The sequence below is a fragment of the Dasypus novemcinctus genome, chromosome 22 (assembly GCF_030445035.2).
Source record: "Dasypus novemcinctus isolate mDasNov1 chromosome 22, mDasNov1.1.hap2, whole genome shotgun sequence".
Lineage (NCBI taxonomy): Eukaryota > Metazoa > Chordata > Mammalia > Cingulata > Dasypodidae > Dasypus > Dasypus novemcinctus.
The window spans coordinates 34,535,614-34,554,958 of NC_080694.1; the positions used below are offsets into that span (position 1 = coordinate 34,535,614).

Below are 19,345 nucleotides of genomic sequence, written 5' to 3' on the forward strand. Positions count from 1 at the left end.
CGCGGCGGCGCCCGGCGCATGCGCACTGCCGACGGTGCGCAGCATGGCGCGGCTGCTCGGGCGGGCCTTGCTGCGGCTGCGGGCCACCGGCTCGGCGCTGACGCCCCGGAAGGCGCAGGTGCGTGGGCCCCGGGCCCAGCCCGCCGCCGCCTGCAGGTAACGCGCCCGCCCCCCCGCGCGTCGGCGCTCGGGGGAGGCCGAGGGGCTGGCAACGGGCCGGGGCCCCCGCCCCCTCGGCCTTGGGGGGCGGGCGCAGGTGGGGCCCGCACAGCCAGCCCTCGGCGCGGCCCGGGAGCCCGCCGCCCGCCTTCTGCGCCTCGCGAGCTTCGGGGCGTCCCGGCGGTCGCGCGTGCAGCCCGCGGTCATGCAGGCGGGAGAGCCGGGGAGGTAGGGTGATTGGCTCTGAGCCACGCGGCCCCTCGAATCCCAAGCCCATTGCCCTGCCTTGCCCCTCCACACCTTCCCGGGCACAAGGACCACAGTCCCTCCTGCCTCACAAAATAACCAGCCCGAGGCTGCTGTATTGAGACGGGCCCAGTCGGGGGTCCCAGGTCCCCTGAGCCTTGTTCTTTCGGAGTTGGCTGGTGTCAAACTTTCCAGTGGAGAAGAATCACCTTGGGGATCCCCTGGCGATTCTCGGTCCTCCCTGCCAGAGGTTCTAATAGTGTAGGTCTATGAAAATGCCCAGAAATCTACCTTTTTCTTTTCTGACCCCAAACCCCCTTTGAGATAAAACAGCAGCACACCCACAAAAAAAAACAAAAAACAAAAAAACACAACCACCCAAATCTGGATTAATCTCTAACCCACTGTCTTGAAAATGGGCATCTTTGTTCCCCAGAGATACTGGTCAGAAAATAGAGAGTAGCATGAAGCTCTCTTTCCTGTGTTCCCTGCAAACATAAATGCACACACACATGTGTGCAAGAAACTCCTCCTGGGGTCGGTTCCGTTGATGACTAGGAAGAAAAGTCAGATAGGTGTAAAGCTTTCCTTGGGCTAACGTGGAAACTTCTTTTTTTTTTATTTTTTTTTAAAGATTTATTTATTTATTTAATTCCCCCCCTCCCCTGGTTGTCTGTTCTTGGTGGCTATTTGCTGCGTCTTGTTTCTTTGTCCGCTTCTGTTGTCGTCAGCGGCACGGGAAGTGTGTGCGGCGCCATTCCTGGGCAGGCTGCTCGCTCTTTTCACGCTGGGCGGCTTTCCTCACGGGCGCACTCCTTGCGCGTGGGGCTCCCCCACGCGGGGGACACCCTTGCGTGGCACGGCACTCCTTGCGTGGCACGGCACTCCTTGCGTGGCACGGCACTCCTTGCGCCCATCAGCACTGCGCATGGCCAGCTCCACACGGGTCAAGGAGGCCCGGGGTTTGAACCGCAGACCTCCCATATGGTAGACGGACGCCCTAACCACTGGGCCAAAGTCCATTTCCCCGGAAACTTATGATTTGAACACTAATTTGGAAGAAGGAGAAAGGAAGAAAAATCTGACCTGCCTTTTAAGTTTTCATATTGTGACTGAGTTTCAGATCAGATTTAGGTCCTTTGACAATTACTCTTAATTTAGAATTTTTAGAAGATTTTCAGGACGGTTTTGATACAGGTGGAAAGATCTGTTAATGGCCCCAGCTCTGTAAATCAACAGTGGAAAATGAGCATTTCATCCAGTTTCTTGTTTGTAGAAAGGGACTGAGATAAGGTTCCTGTGATTGTACCAATATTAAAGTTATGCTGGGTTGTTTAGTAGATGAGGGAAGGCCCAGTCACTTAGCTACCATACTGATTCTTCTTCCTAAAATATCTCTGTAAAACAGCCTTCTCTGGATTTTGAGCTGCCGTTTTATAAATGCCGTTGCAAGTTGCCGTGACATGTAATCCAGGAAAACAGCCCGTGGTGTTAGTTGATCCTGACCCGTGGCTGCACTCCTGTAAAAACTGCATCGGAACAGCCACCCAGCAGCCTGCAGTTGTGTTCCAAAACCTTGTGCGGAACTCTGACCCATTTCTGATTTCACAATTTGTCACTGTTCCTGGGTCAGGCCCAAATAGCCCTTTGTACCTGAAATTGGACTTTGTGTTCAGTTACGGTGGTTCTAGTTTACAGAAACTGAGCCCCGGGAATAACGACCTGCCTGGAGAACCTGTTTAACCTTGGGATGCTGTGGCAGAAGCCCGTCCTGCCCTGGGGACTTGCCCCCACCCTCGTGAGGCAGTCCCAATTGACTCGACTCTCCTGGGACCTCTCACACCGTGAGGTTAGGAAAAAAGTCTGGACTCTGGTTCAAGTGGCTGCATCGCTCCTTCTGAGCCACTTCTGAGGGTAGCTAATGCTTCATTGCAGTTATTGGTTACTTTAGAGAAAATGAATATCCAGAAGAAATAATTCAACGTACAGGATACAGATAACCTGTAAAACTTTCGAAGTAAGATGAGTCTTATTAAGTAGCCCCCATTGTTTATCTCTTAGCAAAGTGTTTAAGAGCGGTGGCCCCATGTCCCATACTCCAATCACCCAGATGCTAATCTTGGCACCTCCCTGAATCCTAAGTCTTTCCTCTATTGTAAAATGAGGATAAGTATGGTATGCATCTCCTAGAGAGAAAAGAGATAAGTGGAGCTCTAATCTCATTTCTCAGATTATCTTTTCTCTCTTTTTCTCCCTGTCACTTGCTTGAGGCCATAGTTACAAACGTTACTTTTAGTTTAATTTTTGCCCCAGGCTCTGATATCTTGCCTCACCCCATGGTAGACCTTCCCCTTTGAGAGGAGCAACTGGGCCCCCTCAGTCAGGAACTGAATGGCAAGGCCTGTTCAGCCTTCCCAAAAAGGGAGTCAAGAACAGAAAGAGGCCTGACCCACTCTTGAACAGGCCTTCCCACAAACAAAAGAAAAAAGAACCCTTTTCTCCTCTTCCGAGAAATGAGCTCCGTACAGCCGTTCTCAACCTTGGTTGCCTGTTGGAACCTCCTGGGGAATTTTTAAAATTCAGACGCCTGGATTCCACTGCAGAGACTCCTGATGTGCAGCCTGGGCATCTGGAAATGGAAAGGTCTGCCAGACGATTCGCGTCTAAGTTGGAGCTCCACGGATTTAGCAGGACGGCAGCAAGTACCCTAGCAATCGCGGGCTCGGGCGGGCAGGCTTGCAGGTGTTGGGGGACTTGATATCTGCCCCCTTCACCCCCTGGTCTCCTCCACCCCCCAGTTTCTCTTTCCCAGTACTCCTCACACTGCCTAGTAAATGCTGGTGGCAAGTCTAATTATTCACCTTCCCCGATAGACTCCCAACGACAGGAGAGCCGATCTTGAGCACCATATATGAATGAATGAATCGTACAGTAGAGTTTTGTTTTGGGTGTTTTTTTTTAAGGTTTATTTTATTTATTCCCTTCCCCTTCCCCCCATTGTCTGCTGTGTCCATTCGCTGTGTGTTCTTCTGCGTCCACTTGCATTATCAGGCGGCACTGGGAAACTCTCTTTTTTGTTGCATCGTCTTGCTGCGTCAGCTGTCTGTGTGTGGCGCCACTCCTGGTTGGGCAACGCTTTTTTCACGTGGGACGGCTCTCCTTGCAGGGCACGCTCCTTGTGCGTGGGGGACCCCTACACAGGGGCGCCCCTGCGTGGCATGGCACTCCTTGTGCATGGCAGCACTGTGCGTGGGCCAGCTCACCACATGGGTCAGGAGGCCCTGGGGCTCGAACCCTGGACCCTGCATATGGTAGACAGATGCTCTATCAATTGAGCCACGTCCGCTTCCCTGTTTTGGGTGTTTTTGAAAGCAGATACTGGGGCTCTATCCCCCAGATTTACTGAATCACACTGTCCAAGGTACGTATATGTTTAGATCTCCACAGGTGATTCTGCTGAACACCTGGATTAGAGGAGAGCTCCTTAGGAGGGGAGAAAGTGGTAGAGAGGCACATTGGCAGCCCGTGGGAAAGGGATTAATTTTTGTTCTTTAAAGTTGCTGAAGTTCTGTCCTTTTTCCTACCTAAGAGTTTGGGAAATGTGATGCCTTGGCTGAAGCCCTAGTAACAAGCCAAGGTTTACAGCACGGTCTTCTTTCACCCTCCCCATGACTGTGTCTACCCAAGGTCTCAGCCACCGCTCCACAAGGCACCTTGCAAGCCGGAGAAAAAGTGCGCCACGTGCTTCAATGATCTCGTGTTTATGTGTGGAAATAAATCAGCACTCGATCACTGTTATCTTTAAAAGTAAAACGTTCCCTTCTATTTGCAGTTGATTTGCTTTCGTGCATAAACAGTTCTCTATTGTTTCCCCGGCTTGGAGATTAACAAAAGATTTTGGCAGCCTCCGTGAACCCTACATGACAGGCTGCTGGGATAATGCCATGCTCCTCCGGTGCGCTCAACATACAGGATGTTGATGATGCGGTGCTGGGGACAGTTGAAGAAAACTCATATCCCAGCTGCAAAGCCCTTCTACTCTCAGCCCCGATCTTAGCTCCCTCTTTGCCCCACAGCCCTGCCAGGCCGAAGACTAATGCTAGCTTCTTCCCACGTATGCCCCTTGCTTGTGGACCTTGGATCCTGCTCTTTTCTTCTGCCAGAAGTGCCCTCCCCACCACATTCTTTCCTCAGAATTTTACCCATCTTTGGAATTTCATCTCAAATGCTACTTTCTCTTTGTTCTCCAGTTACCTCTGCCCCATCCTGCTATGATCGCTCTCTCTCCTCTCAAGTCACCTTCAAAGTCTTCTTCCTTGGTAAACCTTTCCTGACATTTAGTTCCTATCCTGCAAAATTCTTGGCTATGTGGTTTTCCTTCTGTATGCTTCCTAGGTAATCAAAAAAGTATTGGATGGCAGTAATTAGAGAAAAAGAGCTTTGAAATGGGGAGTCAAAACACAGATATGGCACAGTGCAGAGGGAAGGTGGAGACTTTTTGTGAAAGGACCTGGGAATGCTGATGCAAGTTGAAGGAACCCTGGAAGAACAGTGAGCCAGTGCCCTGGGCTGGGTGGCCTGTGGGCCTCAGAGAAATGCAGAGAGCAAGAATGGACACCGGTCCAGGAAACAGACAGGTTTTGGACAGGTAGAAAGATGTTGATCTCACACGCATCTTTTCCCAGTGCAAAACGACTTTGACACGCTTCTCCTTGACACTGCAAGGAAGGGAGTCCCTTAAAAAAAGTCTTGGGCACAAGGTGTAATAAAGAGAAATGATGGTATTGCATGCGTTATTACTAACGTGGCCTGCAAGTGCTAGTCATTTCTGCTTAGGGAGTTGCCTCATTTTATTTGCTAAGTACTGAAAATACTAATAAGAGCTTTTACCCCAACTGCATGCCTCAAGCTCATTTTTTTCCTGTTGTATATTATCCTCCCCTCTTGGTTTGCAGAGCACATTTATGTCTTCTTTCCTACGAGATTGTGAGCAAAGCACATGTGCCAAGGAACAAATGTTCACTGAAATGAATTCTTATCAGTAGAGTGGATTTACTGACTTTCATTGTGATCCTGAAGCCACCTTACTCATAAAAATGAATTAGAGGAGTGGGACGCTCATAATTAAATTGGCAGTGGCACTGTGACGACCACGTGGCCATCTTCCTCCTTAGCATTTTTGTAGATGAGCTAATAGTCATACAGGCCTTATTTCCAACCTATTCTGGGTTCCAGAACTGCGTGTCATTTAAGCATTCTTAAATGAAATGGGTGAATGAGGCAAAGCCCCAAGAGGAGACAGGATTTCATCTTTACAGAAGTTCTCGCTTTTCAGTAATTATGGTGGCGTGGGGTAGAGGTAGTGGGTAGTATGCTTGGCTGGCCAGAAAACACAGGACGCCTACATCGAAGGGTCCCCTGGCTTCAAGGCTGCCCCCCTGCATCTTTGGGGCCACTTAGCCAGGCAGTCAAAGGTCTGAGCAGCTCCTCTAGACCCGCTGAGGCTCAGACTGATGGTGCTAGGGTCAGGTGCCCTGCTGGCTGCCAGCTCCCCTGGCCTATGCCCGTCCCTCCCTAGCCACTGATTCCAGTGGGCATCTCAGGGCTTTGAGAGGGCAGTCCAGTCTTGCAAGTCTAGTAAGGAAGATACAAACTCATGCCATTTATTTTTTTTAGGAGGGAAAGTTGAGGCACAAAGCCAAAATAATCCAAGAAGCCTGGGCAGGGTGCTGGAGCTGACTTGTTTATATAAAAAGGCAGTGTTGTCATACTAACTTTGTTGTGCTAAACAAGTTGACTTTGGGGATGGGTTTTGTTTTCTCTCTCTCCCTTCCAGCACCGCAGTAACTTTGGGTAAAGTGGACGTGAACGGCGTGCGCCTGCATTACCAGCGGACTGGAGAGGGAGATCACGCGGTCCTGCTGCTTCCTGGGATGTTAGGTCTGGAAGGTTTTTCATGGCCTCTTCTGCATGCCCTCACCTGCGACACAGTTACAGCCTGTACTGCCAACGCGTGATCATTCCAGTGCTTGGCTGAAACGGTTTAAGTAGCATTCACTATTGTTAAATTTGCGTGATGTTAAAAAGTCGACAACCTGCTATGATGCACATTTTAGAATTTCCTCTACGAACCCATTTTCCCACCTTGTGAATGCAGAGAAACCACAGTTGCCAGCAGTTTGGGGAGAGGAGTGATGGACCAGGGAGCTGGAGATGGGACGCAGGGATGGGTGACGGCAGGTGGCTGGGGGATGACGGCAGGTGGCTGGGGGATCAGCCTGGGTTTTCCAGAACACGGAACTTCCAGTGCTAAAACCAAGGAATCGGTCCCCCGGGTGGTGGTCGCTTATCTGTTTGATTTGTAATGTTATACCGCTCACCCCACGATGGCTGCAATTAAATAAACGTAAAATAACAGCTGTTCCCATGGCTATTGGGAAATAAAGATATCTTATATATTGTTGGTAAAAAAAAAAAAAAAAAAGCTAAGAATGAGCCTTAGTTTGAACCCTTCTTGAAAATCAAACTTAGATTCACCTATTGCCCTCTCTTGTGTGTGGAGCGTAGAGATGTGAGCCGATGGCAACGTCGTGTTACAGGGCAGTAGTTTATGTGGAGAAGGTTCAAGGAAGGAATTCTCAGTGATCCCAGGACATTCCAAACTGGCTTTTAAGGGTTTTAGTAGTGTTTTGTTTTTTTTTTAAATCTGATTCAGTGATCTCAATGTTATTTTCTTATGATTTGCTTTTTTCCTCCTAAAAATAAAGTGCTACATTTTTTTGATTAATTGGTGGTGCCACTTAACCAATTTATTTTTTAGAACAGTGCTGTTCTAGCTTCTGAGGCATTCTTTTCTGGATAGTACTTAGTCCCATTCTTTCCTTCGACCTATTATAATAAAATATAGCAGAGCATTTACTCCAGTGGCTCCTGTAGAGCTGAAGTTATCTGTAAAACCAGCGAACAATTTATTAGCTTAAATTTCCATGATTTCATTAGCCAGGCATAAAAAACAAAAAGATTTTAACTGTTAAAGTTTTGTTTAAGTAAATCCTTAACATGATTCAAGATTTTAAAACAACATTAGACCCTGCTCCAGCCCCAGGCCCTCCCCGCAGGTCAGCGGTGTTGATGTCTGTACGGTCGGCTGTCACACCCTGGCGCATGGTTTTACTGTCCCAGCGACCAGAAAGCAGCGGCTTGTCTGAAGTTGGCCTGGAGCCTGGCTGTTCCCTTCCCCGACCTCGCCCCTCACACCCCCTTCAGAGTAGCTCAGACCCCCGGGGCGGGCCACCAGCGGCCCGGAAGCCCCTCCAGGCGGGGCCCAAGAGAAGGGGCGGGAGCCGCGCAGGGAGCCCGCCGTGGGGTCTTGGCCTGCGCCTTCCCGAGGGCGTGACCCTGTCTTGGGAAAGGCCTGTCCTAGAAGGACGAAAAACCCCGGTCATGTTAAATCACCCCGTACCCCCTCGAAAGACATTGGCTCAGAGAGCCAGTGTGTCAGGCGAGGCGCTGAAGTATTCGTTTCTGGCCCGAGCTCTGCGTTCTCGGAAATACAGCTTCCGTTTGAAGACACGGTTCTTGGGGATCAGACGTGGCTCAAGCAGTTGAGCACCTGCTTCCCACGCGGGAGGTCCCGGGCTTGGTTCCCCGTGCCTCCTAGAACAAAACAAAACAAAAGACAGCAGGCAAATGAATGACAAAAACCGACCAGGGGGGCTGATGTGGCTCAGTGGTCGAGCACCAGCTTCCCACTTACGAGGTCCCAGGTTTAATGCCTGGGCCTGGTACCTCAAAAACCCTTACAACACAGTTCTTACTCGAGTCCATCACCGGCACTCAAGTAGGGTTCTGCTCATTTGTACTGTTTTACTGCAGCAAACTCATTTACCTTCTTCCCCCTCCGATTGGAGTGTTTTAGCCAAGTTACCGGCTTGCTAATTATAGCCAGAAAATAAAATCTGCAGGACTTGTCACATTTGCCTATGCAGAATATCTAGAATTTTGGAATTCTACTTTGAATAACTTGGACCAAATCTTATAAATTTCCCTGCAGGTATTTCTGAGATGGCTCCCCTTTGTACCAGTCATTTAAAAAGCAGAAAGAAAGAAAGTAAAAAGTACCCGGAAGTATCTGACAGCTGTACGTCCCTTTCTCTACAGTTGCATTAAATCACCCAAGACGAAGGGGAGGGGCTGAAATACAGAGGGATCAAAAGTGAGGAGGCAGTGGGTGGAGCTTGGTGGTTGAGCGCCTGCCTCCCACACGGGAGGTCCCAGGTTCGATCCCCAGCCCGGTACCTCAAAAAAAAAAAAAAAAAAAAGTGTTGAAATAATACAGGACCAAATAGAGGATCAGGCCTCTGTCCTCCTCGAAGGAGCCGCTGGGGGGAGCTAGGAGACCAGCGTGCACGCTCCCAGCGCGGGGATGCGGCTCTCGCACTCCCTCAGCCGGCATTGCTGTGTAGAAACAAACGGGCTGCTTCCTTTCAAGAGTGTGGACTGCCAGGGGGAGCACTGTCCGTGTGGTGCAGGTGCTCCAGCAGGTATTCGCCAGGCGCAGTGGATGTGCCGCGACGGTGGAAGAGGTGGTTGATGTGGGAGGGGTGGGGGGTATCTGGGGACCTCATATATTTTTTTTAATGTAACATTTAAAAGAAAATGAAGAAGAAAAAAAATAAAAATTTTAAAAAATCATGAATAATGCTACTATGGGGGAAAAAAAAGAGTGTGTCTGTGCTTTCACTGTAATGTGTTGGAAACCACAGAAGCCTTCGCCCTGGGGTAACCATGGCTCTCCCTGTAGGAAGTGGCGAGACTGATTTTGGGCCGCAGATAAAGAAGCTCAATAAGCAGTGCTTCACGGTGGTGGCCTGGGATCCTCGGGGCTACGGCCACTCCAGGCCCCCGCCTCGGGACTTCCCGGTGGACTTCTTTGAAAGGGATGCAAAGGATGCCGTTGATTTGATGAAGGTAGGCAAGGGAAGGCTGGCTGGCCTGTCTTCAGTCATGTTGTTTAATCTCGTTTTTTTGCAAAAGGATAACACAATGTGCTTCCTCTAGAAAATTCAGAAAGTTCCAATCGGTATAAAGAAAAAAGTAGACATTCCCGGCACTCCTGCTTTCTAGAGATTCCACTACTAAGACTTGGAGGCACTGCCTTTTGGGCCAGTCCCACTACCCATATAATTTATACCAAGACAGTGTCTTACCATCCATGTAATGTTTACCCAATCTCCTCTTATTGAACAAGTTTTCAAGGAGCTACTTCCACGTTATTATGTGAATTTACACCGTCTTACGATGGGTGTGTAGTATTCTAAGGCGTGATGTACCACATCTGAGCTCACCTGTCTCCTAATGGCAGATACACGCTTTATTTTTAAGTGTTTTGTTGTTATGATTATAAACAGTGTGCCACGAACATGCTTGTTCATGGACGTTTTTGTGGTTCCCAGCTTTTGTAATTACAAACAGTTCTGCTGCGGTAATCCTGGGTATCTCTCCCGGCACGCATGTGCAAGAGTCTCATAGAACTTTGGGAAGTGACCTGCTGGGTTACAGAAGATGCGAAAGCTTGTTTTTACAAGGTAGTGTCAAATGATCAGCCATAGCAGTTGATGCCAGTTAAGTCCCATCAGCTGATGTCTTGGACTGGCCTGATATTTGTTAATTCCTTAACCTTAATTTTCACTTTCATTCTATTTTTACTTCAAGGCAGCACCTCTTAGATTTATATTTTTTCATCTTCCCTGCCGAACTCATTTTCCAGGCCTGGTCGATTGACACTACAGCTAGCGTAAACCTCCCGGTGATACCGTTCCCTTCCCACCTGTCTCTAGCCAAGTCTTTCTCCAGGTGCAGTCAGTGAATTTAACAGCTGCAGCTACTTTATTTCATGTTGCAGATCTCAGGTGTGCCACTCTGCTTGCATCCTGCCAGACTGTTCTCAAAGTCCTTGCACACACACACACACACCCTGCACGCTGTGTTGGTCGTATCGGAGTACATAAAACTCATCTCTGAAAGTGGCCACAGTAGTTTCTGAGGGCAGGGAGAGGGAAGAAGAGATGTGAGGTGGGGGCATTTTTGGAACTTGGAATTGTCCTAAGTGATATTTCAGAGACACATGCAGGGCATTATATATCCTTCCATAACCCACTAGGTGGACTGGGGGAGAGAGTAAACTACAATGTAAACTATAATCCATATGGTGCAGCAGGGCTCCAAAATGTATTCACCAAATGCAGTGAATGTGCCTCAGTGATGAAAGAGGTTTTTGATGTGGGAGGAGTGGGGGATATGGGGTATATGGGAACCTCTTATATATATATATTTTTTTTCCCCTAAAGATTTATTTATTTATTTATTTCCCCTCCCCCCTGCCCCTGTTGTCTGTTCTGTGTCTATTTGCTGTGTCATCTTCTTTGTCCACTTCTGTTGTCAGCGGCATGGGAATCTGTGTTTCTTTTTGTTGTGTCATCTTGTGTCAGCTCTCCGTGTGTGTGGCACCATTCCTGGGCAGGCTGCACTTTCTTTGGCGCTGGATGGCTCTCCTTAGGGGGCGCACTCCTTGCATGTGGGGCTCCCCTACACAGGGGACACCCCTGCGTGGCAGGGCACTCCTTGCGCGCATCAGCACTGCACATGGCCAGCTCCACACGGGTCAAGGAGGACCGGGGTTTGAACTGTGGACCTCCCATGTGGTAGACGGACGCCCTAACCACTGGGCCAAGTCTACTTCCTTCTTATATTTTTTTGAATGTAACATTTAAAACATAAAAAGACCGTAGAATCAAAAAATGAAAAACAAAAACAAAAAAGCCTCATCTCTGCTGATTCTGTTACTTAAGATTTTATCCAACCAGAAGATTAGAGCACCTTCATCGTTCAAAACAATACTGTGTAATCAGATTTTTATGACAATTTACACCAAAACGCAATGAGAGAAAACCCAAGGTCATCAAATGCCCGATGCCAGGCTTTTTCTTTAATTATCAAGTGAGACTGCAGGCCCTGCCCCCGGTGTTCATCTTGCTCATTAACCCCATCAGTTCTTCCCGCAGAGAGGGGCGGTAACGCGCGCCGCGTGTTTTGTTGCATTTATCGCAGGCACTGAAGTTCGAGCAGGTCTCCCTGCTGGGCTGGAGTGACGGCGGGATCACTGCCCTCATCGCAGCTGCGAAATACCCGTCCTACATCAACAAACTGGTGGTCTGGGGAGCCAACGCCTACGTGACCGACCAGGACGAAACGATCTTTGAGGGTAGGTTCCGTGGGCTGGGGGAGACTTGGCACCCCGAACCCTTCTCCCCTCTCTTCTCAGCCCTTAGTGTTGATGTGCGTTGACAAGTCATTGCTCACCTGCTACGCAGGAAGAATTATGAATTTTTAGAAATGCAATACAGTTGAGCCCGCCTGTTTTAAAGCTTTCTCTTGGCAGGAGCGAAGCTTCGATGGCTCAGGAAAAGGCCAAGTAACATCACTGCTCACACTTACTACTGATAGTGACCCTCGGGGGAGAGGGAGGCGACATGAAGCGTTTTTAATAGCCTCGCTTAAAATAACGTGGCCGTGGACGAGGGAACGCGGTATTCGGTATCCGAGGCCTTGCATTGTTCAAGGAACTGCTGTCGCGTTTTTGAAGGTCGTCCTCGAAGCACGCCTTTGAGGGTTTTTAGGGCAGGGGTCTGCAGCCGGCGGGTCACACGCAGCTGGTTTTCCTTCCTTCCGGGCCTCCGTGCAGCAGGCCGATGCTGCAGGCCGCTTGGACCCAGCCGGGTGGCCATTCCCGGCAGCTCAGCCCCGGCCCCTGCCTCCCTTCCTGGAGGACAGCTGCGCCTTGCCGCCGCCCAGGGCCCACCCCGCGGCCCCCAACCGGCTGGCGGCTGTTGCAGTTGTCGGGCGCTAGGTCGGGACGTCTGGTCTGGGGTGGGCAGGTCAGCGAGTCACCTGCCCCTGGCCAGCTGCCCAAGGCGAGACAGCTGGGCTTCCCAGGACGAGGGGGCGCCCCTGGGGCTGGGGGCTACTGGGATAGGGTCAAACTGAGAGTGGTGACCCCACATCCCCCCACGGGCCCCAGCCCACCAGGACCGTCCCTCCTGGGCAGCCGGTGTTTGTCCCAAGTATGTCCGTAGCGGGCTGACGGCAGCCCCAGGCGGCCCATCCCAGGTAATCGAGGCCAGGGGAGGCAGGTGCTTTTTTCTCCTTCTGTTTTGCCTCTCGGCCGGCAAAACCTAAAGTATGTACTTTAAGAAAACATTTGCGGACCCTCTGCACCAGAATATTCACAGGTCTGGCTGAAGACAGGCAAGGGTCGGAGTCCTCTGAGTTCTTGTCTGTGTTACAAAAAAAGATCTGTTAAGTACACACCAGTTTAGTTAGGCCAGTAAAAAGCATTTATTGGGAAATGGGGGGGCGAAGAACAGAGCTTGCTGAGAAACAGGAGAGAAAGATGGAAATACACACCGAGATTCGGTGCAGGCTTCTCCAGGCAGAGAGAGTACCCTGGCTTCCGGGGTCGCTTTTAGTAAACTATCGATTACCCCTTCCCTTGCCGGTGGGTGCCCCACCTGGGGTGGGGGGGCACCAATGATGAGCTCTGTTGGGAATATCTGGGGCCAAGGGGAGGTCCTGGAAAGAGAAACTGGGACCTGAGTGCAATCTCGAGGTCCAGCGAGGCCCTGCAGCCCCGTGCTGTGGCTCTCTTCCCCTCCCTTCCCGTCTCACCTGCCTCGTGGTCTTTTTCAGCTCTTCTGCAGTTCACCTGACTTGAGCAAGCTTATGGACAATGTTCTGGCATAGAACCTTAGTTCTTTTTCTCTTTTTTAAAGATTTAGTTTATGTATTTCTCTCCCCTTCCTCCCTGTTGTCTGCTCTCTGTGTCCACTCGCTGTGTGTTCTTCTTTTGTCCACTTGCACCCTCAGTGGCACCGGGAATCTGTGTCTCTTTTTGTTGTGTCATCTTGCTGCGTCAGCTCTCCGTGTGTGCAGCGCCACTCCTGGGCAGGCTGCACATTTTTCTCATGGGGCGGCTCTCCTTACGGGGTGCACTCCTTGTGCGTGGGGCTCCCCTACGTGGGGGACACCCCTGCATGGCAGGGCACTCCTTGCGCGCATCAGCACTGCTCATGGGCCAACTCCACACGGGTCAAGGAGGCCCGGGGTTTGAACCCTGGACCTCCCATGTGGTAGGTGGATGCTCTATCGGTTGAGCCACATCTGCTTCCCTAGAACTTTAGTTCTTTACCCATCTTTCTGTGTTGTAACAAACTGGGAAACTCTTAAACGGTGAATCTTAGTTTTTCCAGTGCTCACCTTTGCTCCTGCTTGTCCTTTTTGCTTTCCTACCTGGTTCAGAGGACGCGTACCTGTCCTGTGAAGGTAAACCATCCAGCTTTGGTTTGGGCGCCGTCTCCTCCCATTCCATCCAGGACCTCAGACCTTTGGGCCTCTCTCTCTCTCCTCTCTTCACTTGATCTATCCTCTTGGCCTAAAAAACAAGCATAGCTCCGAAAAGCGGTGAAGCAAAATATTTCATTTTAGTTTATCTATTTGTTTTTTGGCTCTGTTTGTATTTTTTGGTGATGGCTTTATACATGTTTAACTTTTTAAAGACTACTTAAAATTAATTTTTTACCACTTCAAGTAAATGTGGAAGCATTCAGTGTCTCCTTTTCTAAGTTCCTCTGGCCAGAAAGACAGGTTTCTCCCAGGCTTTTAGCCTCCCTTGTTTGTGATGCACTTGTTTACAACTAAGACCATCTTTGGGGCAAAACGGCAGGAAAAATCAAGTGAAAAAGGTATTGGAATAAATCGACTTATAGAGGTGAAATTTGAGTAGTGGTTATGTAGGGCTAGGGAAGGCATGCCAAGGGGTGTGGAGTTTTTCTTTTTCGGAGTAATGAAATAATTCTGAAAGTTTTCGTGATGATGAATGCACAACATTGTGCTTACACTAAAAGCCATTGACGATACACTTTAGAGAGACCATGTGGTATGTGACTGTATCGCAGTAAAACTGCCTAATAAATAAAAAATTGTGCAAAAGTAGCCAGAAATAACAGCTGTGTCCAGCAGGGGAAACAGAAGATAGAGAGGTGAGGAATTTTCTTGTTTGCTTGTCTGTCTATTATTATTGAAATAATGACTGTGCTCTCATAATGAATGAAGCAATGAATGCACACCTGTGTGATTATCATTGACTGTACACTTTGGATGAATTGTACGCTTTATTAATATGTATCAATGAAATTGATTTGTTAAATATGTATGCATATGCATATATACACATGCATATGCATATGCATATACATATACATATACATATACATATAGGAGATCTCCCCCAATCTCCAGCCAATGGGAGCCACTCTTCCCGGCCTCTTTGGCCCGAGATGGGGGCCGCCTCCTCCTGCGGATCTCAGGATCTGGCCTGCCCCTCTGCCAGGGCAGCTCCAGGGAAGCTTCCCAGCCTGGGCTGGACAGGGACAGAAAGAGTGGGAAAACAGAAAGCCCAGTTTCTAGCATGCCGAGCCGCCTCTTCTCATCCTCTGACTCAATACAGAGGGCTTTCTCCTGCAGTTCTGTGTCCCCCCACTCCCACCCCACTGGCCTTAGCTCAAATTTAGGACTCACAGGAAGAAAAGGAAAATGAGAAACCCTTACCCTTTATGGGCCATTCTTCAAGTTTTGATTCAGCCTCCAGTCTCCAGCTCCTCTTTCCTCTCTGCAGTCCTTAGGGAGTTGCGTGTTGTGTTCTGGCTAGAGTTTTTAGTTGTGATTATTGGGAGAGACAGGCTGTAGCGGGCTCACAGCACCCGGCAGCCTGGAAGCCCAGGAGATGTTCAGCCCTCGCTGGAGCAGACATCTGTTATGAACTTGACTCTGTTAATCACTCCTTTATTTAAATCCCGTCCCTTGGGGCCTCTGAAACGGCATAGCTTTCTGCTGCTTCTTGTTTCCTCCCTCGGTGTTTTTTGGGGTCCAATCCTGCCCTGCCCCATCTCATGCTGTTCGTTGTCCCAGGGAAAACCATCAACTTTTAACAGCTTCTGCCCTGGCTTTTGTGCTGATGGTTTCCCAGTTGCTCTCTTGAGCCAGACGCATCCACTCCTGGAGCACCCCCTCTGGATCTGCTGTAAGACGTCCAAAGCGGCTCCTGCTCTCGACCCTTCCCCGCCCTGCCCCTGCTCGCTGGTTCCCTCCCCGCCCTGCCCCTGCTCGCTGGTTCCCTCCCATTGTCACTCCTCAGCTAATGGCCCGCAGGCTCCCCAGGCGTCCGTCTGACTAGGACAGGATTCTCTGGACACCTTCTCTCTCCCCTGCCCCACTCTCCTGGGCCAGGCACCCGGCCTCTGACGGTGGTTTGTCTTCCATGTGAGAGCTCCCGTCTAAGGCCAAACTCCCGTCATCTGGCTTAGCCTCTTCGAATCCCCCGGCGGCTCCAGTGGAGTTCGCACCTCGCCCGGGCCCTGCGCAGCCTGCCCCTGGCAGCCTTTCTAGCCTCAGCTGCCCCTTTCCTCCGTCCGTCCCGCGTGCCTCCCTCATGGAATACTTGCCACCCAGGCACCTGCGTTCTCCCTGCCTTTGCCGGTGCCTTGTGAATGGAGGCTTCGCCCACATGGCCGTTCAGCCGCGTCCTCCCAGGAAATGTGTACTTACCCCCAGTCCCCAGGTCCCGCAGCACCTGCCTTGTGAAGGCGTCCGAGCCCTTGGGTTACACTTGGCACGTGCTTTTACTATGGCCCCTTTTATAGAGCACTACCAGCTCTTCCAGGCCTCTGCCCCGGGCTCCGCTGTGTGAACTTCCTGCGCAGTGACTCTGAGTATCCCTTCAAGACAAACAGGGGGACCTCTCATAGGCCTCTCCTTCCTTCCCCGCCATCGTGCCCACTTCCTCTTACCTGTGACGAGGTGGCCCTGGCCACGCTTCCCGTGAAATCAGCACCTCGGTATTTGCAAACCCACCGGGCGTTGCATATTTGCAAACCCACCGGGCGTTGCTGCTGCCTTTTGTGTCCTGGGTCATGCCGCGGCATTTGAAAATATACACATGCTGTGTTCATTGCTCACGCTCCTCTTTCTCTCCTTGAACTCATTGACACCATGTTCTCTTTTTTTTTTAAAGATTTATTTATTTCTCTCTTTCTCCCCCTTTGTCTGCTCTGCGCGTCCATTCGCTGTGTGTTCTTCTGTGTCCGCTTGTCTTCTTGTCAGTGGCACCAGGAATCTGTCTCTTTTTGTTGTGTCATTTTGCTGACTCCGTGTGTGCGGTGACATTCCTGGGCAGGCTGCACTTTCTTTCGCACTGAGCGGCTCTCCTTACAGGGCGCACTCCTTGCGTGTGGGGCTCCCCTACGCGGGGGACACCCCCGCATGGCAGGGCACTCCTTGCGCGCATCAGCACTGCGCATGGGCCAGCTCCACACGGGTCAAGGAGGCCCGGGGTTTGAACCGCGGACCTCCCATGTGGTAGACGGATGCTCTATCAGTTGAGCCACGTCCGCTTCCTGCCACCACGTTCTCTTGACTCTCCCACTCCTTTCTCTCCTTGTTCCCTGGCATTGATGGGTGCCCATTCCTTCAGTGTTGGAACCCTCCGGGGTCATCCCAGTGCCCTGAGCCTCTTCTCACTCCTACACCCCTGGCTTCACCTGATTCCCAAATCCCGGATGGTCGGCCTTTTACCCAATTTTATTTTTCACACCCTGTTGCCCCACATGTACGTTAAACTCAGTGTGTCCAAAAAGAACCTCAAAATCTTTCCTTAGGACCTGTTCTTTCTGCTAAATTCCTGATCTTGGTGAATGATAACCAGTGGAGTAAACTATTCTCCCTCCAAATGGTATTTTTGATGACTACGTATTGCGCGGCGGGTGCGTCCCCGGGACCTGAGCTGAAGTGTCGGGTCACACAGCGTCCCTGTAAAGTGGCCACTAGCCTGTTTCTCAGACGAGGTACCCCAGGCTCAGAGAGGTGAAGCGCCCGCCTGGCCCTGTGCTGTGGTCGTCCCGTCCCCTGCGTCCTCCTCCCTGCTCCGTCTGGGAGCCCATGCCCGCCTCCGTTTCCCCACGCAGAGCGACTCACCGTCCTTTCCTCCGGCCCCCCCTTGGCCTCTCCCTGAGTCCCTTTCCTGCACTGCTCTGAAAGGAGCTTTGCAGGATACCAATCTCATCGTGCTCAAAACGCCCTCAAGGATTCCCCTGGCCCTTGGGGATAAATAGAGTCCTCGCCCTCGGCTTTGCTCACCGAGGCCCCTGCGGCCCAGGCCTCTGCCGCTGGAGCTCGTCTCTGTGCCCCCCACAGTCCCCCTTCCCTGCAGCCACCTGGAGCCGCAGATGGAACAGAAGGGGACGCCCTGCTGCTGCACCTGCTCCTCCTGCCCCCGCCCCCGTCGGCTTACTGGTGTCCTCCCCGTTAGCTCTAGGAAGCCCCGACCCCGCCGCCCCTCCCCATCGCCCTGTGTGCTCAGGCCGTTGCTCACATGCTGTCAGGCCGTTACTCACATGCTCAGGCACCAAGGCCGTTGCTCATATGCTGTCAGCTGGACTGTGCGGCCCTCGAGGGCAGCGGCCGGATCTCATCCAAGTCTCCGTCTGTGGGGACTCACACATAGCAGACTTCAGAAATTCATTAGCTAGGGAAGCTGGACTTGGCCCAGTGGTTAGGGCGTCCGTCTACCACATGGGAGGTCCGCGGTTCAAACCCCGGGCCTCTTGACCCGTGTGGAGCTGGCCCATGCACAGTGCTGATGCACGCAAGGAGTGCTGTCCCCTGCGTAGGGGAGCCCCATGCACAAGGAGTGCACCCTGTAAGGAGAGCCGCCCGGCCCGAAAGAAAGTGCAGCCTTCCCAGGAGTGGTGCCTGACACAAGATGATGCAACAAAAAGAAATACAGATTCCTGTGCTGCTGATAAGGATAGAAGCGGTCATAGAAGAACACACAGTGAATGGACACAGAGAGCAGACGATGGGGGGAAGGGGGGAGAGAAATAAATAAAAAATTAAAAATCTTTAAAAAATAAAATCTTTTTAAAAAAACTCATTAATTAATGCTGAGTAAATGGGTTTCCTTCACCCCCACTCCAGGGTTTAGCACAAATTACTTGCAAACAAATACTAATATATCACTTTCTCTGAGATACAAATATTCTATCCTGGATCCACAAGCGATTTGATTCAAGTGGTTATTTGGGGAACTTAACTTTGAAACACAATTGCTACTTATTTTTTAGTGGTAATAAGGCTTTGAGGTAAAGTGGCTTCCTCTTGAAACAATACAATAGAAATAATATGTAAAAATACATGCAATATTGCCCGAGTGCTTGGTACGTACTAGACACCATTGTTAGCACATTTCATGTATTAGCTTATTTCATGTATTAGCTTACTCTATTCTACCTGTATTATTATAATTCTCACTTTTCAAATGAAGAAACTGCAGCACAGAAAGGTTAAGGAACTTGCGTAAGGTCACAGAGCTAGTAAGTGCCGGCGATGGGATTGAAGCCCCAGCGGCCTGACGTCCAAGCTTATGGCCTTAACCACAGGGCCTGCTACAGCACCTGCCTTAGCTCGGCTGCAGCGGGAGGTCCCCGTCCCTGAGCTCTAGATACTCCCTCCAGTTCCCTCTAGATACTCCTTCCGTTGCCACGATGCCTCTCACACCACATACCCGCTTTCACCGAGTGGATTTGCTGTAAGGATTTCTTGCTGTCCCAGGAGGAGGACCTTTCATTTTAGCAAGAAAAAAAAAAACCCTTCCCACGGAACGCCAGCCAGCCTGGTCCTGGAAAGGTCTTCACCTTCAGGCCACAGGCGACTTTTTTCCTAGTGGAATTTTTTATGGGGTTGGGTAATGTTTGATACGTAGAATGCAGTACACGCGGCATGCTTGAATGATGACCTCTGCCAATGCGCCACGAACCACGGACAGACCAGC

General features: G+C 50.6%; 1 protein-coding gene across 5 annotated transcripts in view; it reads left to right on the top strand.

Annotated features, from left to right (window-relative positions):
- Positions 1 to 19,345, top strand: part of BPHL (biphenyl hydrolase like) — a 40,873-nt gene continuing 21,528 nt past the window's right edge. The window contains exons 1-5 of one of the 5 annotated variants that reach the window (XM_012521544.4): positions 237 to 387; positions 2,917 to 3,048; positions 6,242 to 6,345; positions 9,209 to 9,375; positions 11,515 to 11,668. In XM_012521544.4, coding sequence (XP_012376998.2) covers positions 365 to 387; positions 2,917 to 3,048; positions 6,242 to 6,345; positions 9,209 to 9,375; positions 11,515 to 11,668 — 580 coding nt within the window. In that variant the 5' untranslated portion in view covers positions 237 to 364. Of the gene's footprint in view, positions 157 to 236; positions 388 to 2,092; positions 2,423 to 2,916; positions 3,049 to 3,108; positions 4,361 to 6,241; positions 6,346 to 9,208; positions 9,376 to 11,514; positions 11,669 to 19,345 lie in introns of those variants that run through there. The other 4 variants (XM_071210954.1, XM_058285180.1, XM_058285181.2 and 1 more) reach the window with 4 other exon arrangements.